Below are 11303 nucleotides of genomic sequence, written 5' to 3'. Positions count from 1 at the left end.
AAATAAACCAACAAATCAAATCATCAAGTTTGACCATTCATTGGTATGGTTAGAAGGGTTGTAGCCCTTCACCTTTTCTTCCTTCTATTACCCTTTCCTGCTTCATCTCCCAACCCAATCCATGCAACAACTAGCAGGAAGTTTAATCCAAAGAGGAGATGGTTATTATTAGTTGTTACTATTAAATTATACTTAAGAATAAATAGAGTTTACTAACTAAGTAAAGATCATTCTAAATTTATAATACTTCTGGGGCGGCCACGGAGGAGCTGACTTTATGCTAACCCCGGGCTTCAGGGCGAGATCGCTGCACCTCTTCCGATCCCGTACCCTTTTTCTATTTCATTGACCAACGCACGAACCACTCACCTATGGCCACGTGTCCGATTCCTAGGTGGGACCCGCAAAGGGCGGCGTGAACAGAGTCAAATACCCGCACTCGCTGTCCGACGCCAACCATCGGGTCGCTGAGTCGAAATCAAACCCTCGAGATCCCCATACCGCCAAGTCCGGCGCTCGCTCTCCATCTATTTTCCTCCCGAATTCTGATCTAATTGAAACCCCCTTCCGAAAAAAAAAAGAACGCGGGGATTCGAATCGGGGAGATCTGGTCTTGGACTCTGGAGGAGCCCCGAAGAAAGAACCGGGAGGCGGGTTGATTCAAATGTAGCTCTCCCGTGAGTTCTCCTTCCGTTAATAGCTTCTGTTCCTCGATTAGTTTATGTTCCATGAGTTGAAAATTCGTTTCTTGGTTGGATTTTTGGTTCTTCTGGCGAATTTTAGGGTAAAATACCATTTTCAAAGGATTTCTGGAGCTATGAAGTTGGAAGATTATTTGATTCTATGTTCTAAATTCTTTTACCAAAGTAGAAGATTTGGTAATTGACTGCATTAGGTTTGGAACGGAACTCGTATTGATATTTGCTTGGAGACAAGCCAATTTGTTAGTTTTCTCGCACTGAGTACTGAAGACTTAAAATTCGTTCTTTCTTCTTCTTCTTCTTGTTGCTCTTCTTCTCCTTCTTCTTTGTTTGTGAATGGTTAAAAGTTTCTCTTTTGGTGGTAGCTTGGGTATGTGTTAATTTTTGTTTATGAATAGGAATGACTTAAGTTCGATGCTAGACTTGAAAGCATGGTCGGATGGTTTTGATAGCTTACATCCAAATTAGTTACTAATGAAATAAGAAATGCAAGTGTGACTCGATGATGGAGTGGTTTTATTTAACGTTATTTAGTAACTTATTACTGCTCAGGTCATGGGATTACTATTATCATTTGTTTGTTCAGTTATTGATGATTCTTTATATTCTTTGAATTTCTTGAGTCAACATGACTGAACATAAAATGCTGTTTTTCTATGATTTTGTATTGCCTGCTAAAGAAACACTAGTTATTGAACTTTGTCTTGTGGTAGAGTTATCATAAATGTATGTTATAGGTCTTCCAAGCATGAATAGAAGAAAGAAAAGCAAAGGCATCTGGTTTGAAAATGAGGTCAACTTCAGGCATCTGGTCAACTTATGAGATGCATTGATATTTGGCTTTCAGTAAGGCTGAATTATTCGGCACAATTGAGATGCCATAACCATATAGAGTGAAGAAATACAAAGAGATAAAAGAAGGGTCAACTTCAGGCCTGTTTATATGCAGTGGCGCCTCATCAGCGTATGATCTAATCACATGGCAGGTATATTAATAATATAAAATGAATATATGATTTAGAAAAAATCCTGTGTAAGCTCAAGATACTAAATACTATGGTTGAGAGGGACAGTTTGACATCTTTGAACTTTGAAAGAGTGAAGAAAAGGGGAAAAAGATATTTTTTTCATTGATGATGCAGGCTTCCCAGGTCATACAGATGATTAGAGAAAATCAATTCAGGACAGAAAAAATAATTGTATAGACAAAGTCAAATGCTATTAAGAAGATATACTGCATGCTACCTGCACAGAGTTCCATAGAGACAATATTAATGAATAAATCACAGAGAGCATAAAGTTTGGGTTTGTTGGATACCAAGGTTTTAAGTTCAGGCAGGACGGGGGCGTCCCGACCGTCCAATCCCGTTCCTATGAGAAAATGTGTTATTTTATAAGAAATAAAGAGGCGCAATGAGATGCACCGCACATGTTCAAACAGACAACTACAACTTTTATATGAGAACAAAGTTTTCATACCTGAAAGTGTTGATGTCATAGTTAGAACAAGTAAACTGCATGCTCTTTAATTAGATGCCTTCCAGTTGCCATATCAAAGATGATATCAAAGTAAAGAGGAGGAAAACATGATAAAGTAGGAACTATTGGAAACTTATTTTTCACTAGAAACTTCATAAGGAGATGCATTGGCTAACAGCTGCCATTAGCATTAAAATAATCTGCATGGAAAACTTTTTTCTTTTTTGTTATTCTCTTTGCATGAAATAAAATGAGGCTTTCCTAGACTACGGTCAAGGAAAGGGCTGCTTCAATGCTTGTAATTAGACCTAGCTAAGTAATATAAACAGTTTGTAACTCACCAGTTATTACATATATGACACCGTCAAATATTCACTTCACAGATAGCCATATACTAAAACAGTGACATATTCAAGATACTCATTATGTGGCTTCATGCGGACAATTAGTGTGAAATAGAATGTTAAAGTGAGTACAAAAACTTAAAGATATCAGACAACACATTCTTTGAAATACTGTATGCATCAGGCATTTTCCTCCTGCCTTCAATTTCTGATAGATTCATATATATTGTACCTTACTGCTCAAAATATAACATATTTACATACCTCTATTTATCATGTTGTGTATATGTATATTTGTCTTGGGATTGCTGGCAGTTTTCTTATAAAATAATATAATGCATATGGAACAATATGATGTATTCAAGAAAAATCTGTTGCAAGATTTTTGATATCTGCCGACTTGTACATATTTGTGTTGATACAGATGTGCTCTGTAGGTTTTGCAGATTTCTGTACAGAGGAGTTCTATGTTCTTCTATTCTCTAAATAGCTTAGTGATGCTGCTCTACCATGTACTTTTCCAGCTCGAAATTCAGCAAGTCATAGGGGTTATTAGAGTTTTTGTGGTTGTCCTGTAAAAGAGAAATGATCCTGATAGGGATGATGTGTGATTCGCCTTCAAGCCAAATCCCGTAACACTGGGATTGTTTAAGAAAATGATATTGTTTCTACTGTACGAAGATGCATTGTCTACCTTGGTTGAACTGCTGTAGAGACTGCAGACATTCGCCACTCTAGAAGAAAGCTTTTGTTTAAAGGTAAGATTCGAACTAATGAAACCAATGTTTGAGGACTGCTTAGCTGTAAATGGAAGGAATATTATCGTTTCTACTTTCTAATGTGGACTGAATTGCAAATCCATGCCAGTGATGCCGAAATGCCATGGGCTGGTGCTGGCGTGGGGCAGACTTGTATGCAGTGCAGGGTATCACCCTGTATGAAACTGTGCCACTTGTATCGAACTATGTTGGTTCCACACAGATCAATTCATCTTGGTACTGCTTGGTACTGAACCAAAGGGGATTGAGATCCTTTTTTTCTATGTTTTATGTGCATTTGAAATGTGTCAGTATGGCACTTCATGTGCTGTGCCACCAACACTTAAATCCTTCTTATCCATCCTTTTATGCTGGAAATTTCTTCTATTTATATATCAGACTGCCCCAAGTAATTAGAATGAAACAGTTCTGTATTTCTGTATGCAGCTCTTATTTTCTTAAATTTTCTACCCCTTACCCATAGGTCTTTTCCTCTTTAAGTTCTAGTTATTTTTCTCCTGCCACCTTATTATCTTGATTTTATGTTTGTATGCATGTACTAATTGTTGAGTTGATGTACTTTTAACATGCTATGCTTTCCAAATTTTCTTCTTGTTTTTTAACTTGCTGTCTCTATAATATCTATGCATCCAGTTCTGGCACATAAATATCAGCCTGTTACTTTTAACTTGTTATTTGGCTACAATGCTTTGTGTTTACATATTTATACATGGCCAACACTGATATATCTAATAATCAGCTAATTGGTAAAGGCTCTGAGTAAATTGCAGATGCAAGCATTATCTTCTCTATATGATGTTTTTAGGCACCATTGTGCTATTGTTCTTGATTAATTTTTATTTATTGATGTTTCTATGTGAATTGCAGAACTAGATTTACTCCACAACAAGTATTATTCATTCTTCATAAATTTCATGAAGTTTTTCAAATTCCAGAGGTGCTAAGCAAGGGCATATAAGGCTGTTAGGACCATGAACTGGTCACTTCTACCGAACCTGTTTAATGGAAAGCTTTTAGCTGCATGCAGTTCAGCTATCTGCTTAGATTGTGGAAAATGCCTTTTTATATCTTCACTCTTTTTTTAAGGAAGATTAATTTAAAGTGTAGACCTCCATCAAGAGAGAATAGCATCAGAGGCCTAGTTCAGTCAGTATGAGGAACTTTCCTGCCAATCTACTTGTTTTCATGTCCATGTTCCAGAAAGTTGATGCTGGAGTCGCCTAGAAAATTGTTTTACATATTGCCAGAAAGGACAAAGCATGACATTGCGACGCCAAGGTTTTAAAATTTCTTTTTCAGTTTTAATCCACTCAGTAGAGTTATATTTTTGCTGTTTTCGGGCAAAAAGGCCAGAAAAAATTCTGAAAAGGAAAAAAGAAAATGAAATAAAATAAATCATGGCAAGTCACCTCATTTCACTGCATTTTAATCATAGCTGTTAACCCAGATTAGAGATCAACCTAGTGAAATGGTCAGGTCACGTAGTCCAAACATGGAGTCAATCGATCAGATCGGGTTAATATTAAAATATTTTTTTAAAAAATAAAAATTATAAAATAATTAGAAATTATATATAAATATGAATAATCATAGATAATTTTATACTTAAATACTTAATGTTTGAATAATTTATTTTTCACAATAATCCATGGTTCATGTACTTGTTTAAGAAAATAATAATGAAATATCCAATATAAGATGAATAGACTTCAAAATTCAGAATTGAAATATATTTCATAAACATATGGTTAGGTACATGTGGTGTCAAGGGACTATAACACTTGACTTCTGATCCATTCGTATCAAATTTTCACCCCAAATTTATCTCTTGCTGGAAAATCTCACCATCCATGGGATCATGCAGCATCCATCCCACCAAACCTTCTCCCCCTTTTAGTTCACAATTCTCATTCACATTGAGATCATCAGATTCATCTGATTAGTTCTGTTTTTGAATATATTCATCTGTTAAGCTCGCACCCCCTCCTCTTTTACTTTTCTTAATAGGAGTAGATGAAAAAGAAGATGGACAGAGAGAAATAACAAAGATTATGAAAACATTTAGCATCATCTTTTTCCGTTTATGTTAGAGCAAAGCGGGGGAGGGGGAGGGGGAGGGGGAGAGAGGGGGGGGGGGAGACAGAGAGTACCAAGTACTGTCGTAATACTTAGGGGGATAGATAGAGGGGGTACAATAGGGAAGCTTCGAGGGAGGTAGGGAGGCAGATGGCTAGTTGGCAGGCATTGTGGCAAGCCACAAGGGAGGTTAGGAGGGAGAGGCAAGAGGAGATAGGGTTGGTTTCCTTGGGTGCTTGTCACCATTGCCAGACCATTGGCGTTGAATGGTTGGAGAGAAAGGAGGGTAGACTATTGGCACTGGACATGGATTTGTTGGACTAGTATAGATCTCAATGGAGAGAGGAAGAAGAAGGGGATTGGGGTAGAGACAGGTTAATTTAGGATTTTTTCAATATAGTTTTTATTGATATCAAAAGATCAAAACAACCACATTTTTAAAATAGATATGCATTTGAAATCGGGGAAATTTTGGCATTTGCTTAATAGGAAAAAATGGATAATTTCAAATGAACTGGCCAAGTCATTGTTTTTTCCATAAAATTGCCCAGTTCGGTGGGTTTTATCCGAATCAATTGCATTTCTGATCTTTTGGGGAAACCGGTCTGGCTAGGTCTTCATCTTGACTAGTTAATCCAGGTTTAATAACTACGGTTTTATGTTATCCATGGTTAATATTTCGTGTGGTTTCCGGCTGAAAAGTAAATTGTATCGAAGCTTAAAGTATTAAAAATTTTATATGAATGTACTAATTATTAACTAAAATATTAAATATCACTCAACCAAGTATGAACTAACAAAACAAGAGTAAAAATCAATTATATATATTGGTCTCCAAAATAATAAAAGCTTCGAGACATATTGCAGTGTTTTTTATGACTTAGAGATAGATGCTTCTAACCCGTTGGAATGACGAAATTTAGATGAAAATAACGCATGAGATCATTAGATCCCTAGATATAGGTGTGACTAAATTATACTGATGAACTTTAGAAAACACTAAACATATTTATCCCCATCCCCAACAAAAATGACCAAAACTAAATTAGACTGGCCAAAACTAGATGAAACTATTCGAAATGGAAAATTTCAATCAGTTTCAGATCAGTCTTGGCTGAAACTTTCAATCTTTGGATAACATTGATACTAGAAGAGTTAGTGTTCATTGACTTCAAGGTGGTCATGTGTCTTGCTAAGTTTTTACTATATATGGAAATAACCAAGATAGTCTATAGGGGAGGGTTCTTTAAAGCAGGTTTTGAAAGAAGCTTGTTAGTTGGATGTGCTCCCCGATGGTCCTGTGATGCAGGACCAAATTGGATGGCCTGTATTATTGCGTGAGAGGACCCTTTAGGGTTTAAAGCGGCTTTATTGCTTGCTGTCCAAGTCCTGAGAATGGGACAACAAAGAACCAATTTCAGTTTTCTCGGTGAAGAAGGGATCAGATAACTCTACTCTAGGGTTTTATTTGTGAAGGAGAATAGGAGAAATTAATATTTAGGGTTTTCAAGGCTTAATTGAATGGTTCACTGTAAAGTTATAATCAGATTTCAGCAATTTAATGCATAACACACACAGATTTAGACAGGCAGCTATAACTTTCAGACCCGAACAATCAAATAATAGAGAATAAATATCAAAATCTCTATTGATATTGAAATTAACATGTATTTCGATGCAGTGATATTCGATACTAGAAAGATATCTAAAGGAAACTGAAATATGTTGATAGTCTTAGAAGTAATAATGGCAAGCAGTTGACAGAAAATAATATAGAGAGCAGAGAATTAGCAGAGAAAGAAGAGAGGAAAAGAAAGACTGGAGGAGGTACGTGAGAGAGGAAGGGGCTGCAAACAGCTTACAGCCTTCTTTACTTCATAAAACCGTTTCAGCACACATCGCCTTGCAACAGAACCTTTCTGGACTCTTTATAGACTCAACAAAACCCCTAGAAAGTTTCTAGTTGGAGTCATCAAGTACTCTTACAAATCAAGAAACTCCTCAAAAATCTCACTAATGAACCACCTAGTTGACCATTTAGTAGACTCTTTAAAGGTCACATTTACTGTAGTGTAGACTGTTTATGCTACAGAGACATGAATAGTAACTTTTAGACGCTTTGCTATCTATAACATATCGATTAATGAAAGAACAAAATACATAAATCAAACATAAACAATTTTTGAATCAAATAAAATTACAAAAGAAGCTTAGATTCTTGGACTTTCGTTGACTACTTTATGGACCCAAAAAATGCTCCTGCATCATCCTGTAGGGCAACAAGCAAAATGCTTGAGATATGATGATGTTTCCATCAGGAATGGAAGTCGAATATTTTTTAATCATGGTTGCTTGAGTTGATTGGCCCTTAAATTATGACTTGTTAACCTTTGTAGGAGCCCTTTTTATAAAACTGTTCTGCAAATTAGATTTATTTAAGGAGCTTCACTTGGCATATATTTGATTTGGAATTCAAGAGATAAAAATTTGAGGAGTTTGGTACCTGTATTAGCTCTTCCAAAGGAAATGTTTTCCTCCAAGGTTAGGAAGTTGGTCTTCAGTAAGTCAGGAATCAGGATAGTTGCACACAACTAATTTTTATATTTCCATCTGAATGCTTGTAGCTCTAATGTCTCTAACACATTTGACAAGGAGTCTCTAATAGGAGTTTGAGCATTCTACCTATAGCGGATCCCAAATAAAATGATGCCATCTTTCAGTTGTTTCATACTTACATGCAGAGAGGAGAATAGTAATGACATGCCTTTATAAATGGATGGATAAACTCTCCCTCTTTGGTTTCTAGACAAGAAATCAGGTGCTTATATTAGAATTGCTATAATTGTTGCTGTGGAAGGAGAGAAGTTTATTTCAAAAAAAAATCAGAAAGATGAATTATTGAATCAAAAATTGTTTAATCTGGAATGATTTATCTACTGGCTTTCAATTAGCTAAAAAAGAAACAATCAGGCTGAAGTAAGCTACCTGGTCATCAGTTGGCAACAGCAAAGCTGGTTGTTCCATGGACTACTTGAGGCTTGGAGAGAGATGCAGCTTGATAATTACCTTAGGTAATCTATATTATTGCAATGAAACACTTTTAAGCAAGGTATGCCATTCGGTATTGGACCAGGCGGTATAGAGCATACTGCACCATATTGGTTCAATACCGGTAATGCGGTACGGAGGGCGTAGCGACGCTCGGTACGCCGAACGGGCCCTCATACCAAACATTCTGACACGGTAATAGGGTGGCATCGGTATGTGGCCTCGTACCGAGACGATGTACCTTGCTTTTAAGTCTTCTCTATCCTCTCGCAATGATCTATGAAGGTAGCGGACTGACATACTGGGCATGTTTATTGATGCAGTGTGATAAATTCATTAGGCCTCTGTTTGGATTCATCTCTGTTGGCTTTGCCATTTTTCTTAAATTTTTAATTACTTCCTTCTTCAGCAGTATAAAGGATAGATGGGATACTACTCACTTACCAATATGACATTTCTAATACGGTCAATTCCACCAACCATGACCATGAAGACACACTTTCTGTGACTTTACGTGGTTATGCATTTCCTTTGGGGTATTTGTGGTTCAGAAATAAAAATGGTTTTGCTGGGGAACTGGTTATATTTGGCCGTAAATTTTAGCTCAACCCAGGTTTGTGCAAACCGCCTATGCTTTGAAGCATCCAACGTGCAACATTCAACTCATGTCTGATCATAGCGACATCAGCAACCGAAAGAAAAGGAACCATACAGCTGTACACCATTAATCATATGGGCAGACATGCACCAAAATTTATGCTTCTACTTGTCCAAAGTATTAGTTATAAATCTATGTTAATGTTTTAATTTTGTCTAAAATGGAGCCCAGCACCTAGAAAATTTAGAGTTCCTTTTGGTTTGTTTTAATTTGTTCACTGTTGTTTTATCATATGTTCATGTCTGAAGTTGAGCAACTTATGATTTCTTGCAGATGTCTACTAATGAAGCTGAGACTCTGAAGGACATTTCTTCAAGTGGTACAGGCGAAGTTTCTTCCACATCAAAAAATGAGGTGACCTGGAATGACACACTAGTAAATTTAGCACAGCAAGCATCGGTATATGGAGTAGCTGCTGGCTATTGCATATCAGCATCACTCCTTTCCATAATCAACAAATGGGCAGTCACGAAATTTCCATACCCAGGTGCTTTGACTGCCTTGCAATATTTCACTAGTGCATTTGGAGTTCTATTATGTGGACGTCTCAAACTTGTGGACCATGACCCCCTTGACCTCAAGACCATGTGGAAGTTCTTGCCTGCTGCTACCATCTTCTATCTCTCTCTCTTCACAAATAGCGAATTACTCCTCCATGCCAATGTTGATACTTTCATTGTGTTCCGATCTGCTGTTCCCATATTTGTAGCCATTGGAGAGACACTCTACCTGAAGCAGCCATGGCCCATGCTTCGGACATGGATGTCACTTGCCACTATCTTTGGAGGCAGTGTGATCTATGTCCTGACAGATTACCAATTCACTGTGACTGCCTACAGTTGGGCTTTGGCTTACCTTGCGAGCATGACAATAGATTTCGTGTACATTAAGCATGTCGTCATGACCGTAGGGCTTAACACATGGGGCCTGGTGCTCTACAACAACCTGGAAGCACTGATGCTGTTTCCCCTGGAGCTGCTTATAATGGGAGAGTTGAATAAGATAAAGCATGAGATCTCTGATGAATCCGACTGGTACTCATTTGGCGTGGTTTTGCCCGTGGCCCTATCATGCTTGTTTGGTTTGTCTATTTCCTTCTTTGGGTTCTCTTGCAGACGGGCAATCTCAGCAACTGGCTTCACAGTGCTTGGAATAGTGAACAAGCTTCTGACTGTTGTGATAAATTTGGTCATCTGGGATAAGCATTCCACCCTGGTGGGAACGATTGGTCTCTTGATATGCATGTCTGGAGGTGTCCTCTATCAGCAGTCTACCTCCAAGCCTAAGGCAACTAAAAATGAAACCAAGGCCCCAATCAATGATGAGGAGGAGCAGCAATTGCTAGAAATGCAGAATATAGATACTGATTCAACTGAAAAAAAGCATGTTATTGTTTCAGAAGACCCAAAATGATTCTTGCAATTAACTTGTGGTCCCTTTGAGGGCACAATTCATAAGTAATCATCAATTCCAGTATTCTTTAAATGTTAATCTGCACTCGGAAGAGTGACACAAGAGACTTTCATGCGGGATACATGTCTAATATGGTGAAAATCATGACCTTTGAGATTTGGATAAGTAAAAGGTGGAAATATCAAAAAACATGTTTGGGGGAGAAAAATGTATGCGTACCCCTCTAATTGTTGATTGTGGTTGTTTTGGAATGTGAAGATTATTCTCAGCTATTGCAGGGGCTCTGTCAATTTATAAACAAAAGCCGGTTATTCTGCCTGCTAGAAACAAATCTTTCTGTGGATAATGAATATAGACAAAATAATTTGTCTTGCAAAAACTCCAAAGGCGATGCAAGAATGTAGATGTTATATATCTATGGGATACATGTTTGAGCCACCTCTGAATTCACCTACAGGATATATGTTCTATATCTTGATCATTGACAAGAGGGGCTTCTGATGTTCCAACAAGGCTAGAAAGTTGAAAATATATAAAATCTTCCACTGGACAGTAAAATGATAGCATTTGATGGGCTTTATCTTGGACTGTGTTGTATGCAACAGCTGAATTTCACTGGTGCTTATTAAGGTGGTGAACTTTGATCATAAGCCATATATTTTTTAAAAACTCATATTGTTTGTCTGGTTGAAGGATTGTGAAGCATGGAAGATGATTTTGTTGCCTGCAAAATAGAGAAAGGAAGATGATGCTATTATTGGGGTTGTTGGGGGGGACTAAACTCGTTTGCTGGGGAGGTGAACTC

General features: G+C 37.4%; 1 protein-coding gene across 8 annotated transcripts; it reads left to right on the top strand.

Moving 5' to 3' along the window:
• The first annotated feature begins 440 nt into the window (after positions 1–440).
• On the top strand, positions 441–10706 carry LOC103704203 (GDP-mannose transporter GONST3-like). Of its 8 annotated transcripts, XM_088711669.1 has the most exons (5): positions 441–677; positions 1439–1687; positions 2962–3282; positions 3392–3529; positions 9359–10706. In XM_088711669.1, exons 4-5 carry the CDS (start codon positions 3407–3409, stop codon positions 10496–10498), a joined length of 1263 nt encoding a protein of 420 aa, XP_088567795.1. In that variant the 5' UTR covers positions 441–677; positions 1439–1687; positions 2962–3282; positions 3392–3406; the 3' UTR covers positions 10499–10706. The 8 variants fall into 8 exon arrangements, with proteins under 8 accessions (XP_088567795.1, XP_088567797.1, XP_088567796.1 ...); XM_088711671.1 differs by lacking the exon at positions 1439–1687 and having other exon boundaries at positions 3049–3282; XM_088711670.1 differs by lacking the exon at positions 1439–1687 and having other exon boundaries at positions 2971–3282.
• Positions 10707–11303: the final 597 nt, after the last annotated feature.

This window comes from Phoenix dactylifera, chromosome 15, assembly GCF_051530095.1.
Source record: "Phoenix dactylifera cultivar Ajwa chromosome 15, Ajwa_hap1_PhDact_Kaust_v1.1, whole genome shotgun sequence".
Taxonomy (NCBI): domain Eukaryota; kingdom Viridiplantae; phylum Streptophyta; class Magnoliopsida; order Arecales; family Arecaceae; genus Phoenix; species Phoenix dactylifera.
Note: the sequence above shows the minus strand (reverse complement) of the source record. Positions and strands in the feature narration are given on the sequence as shown.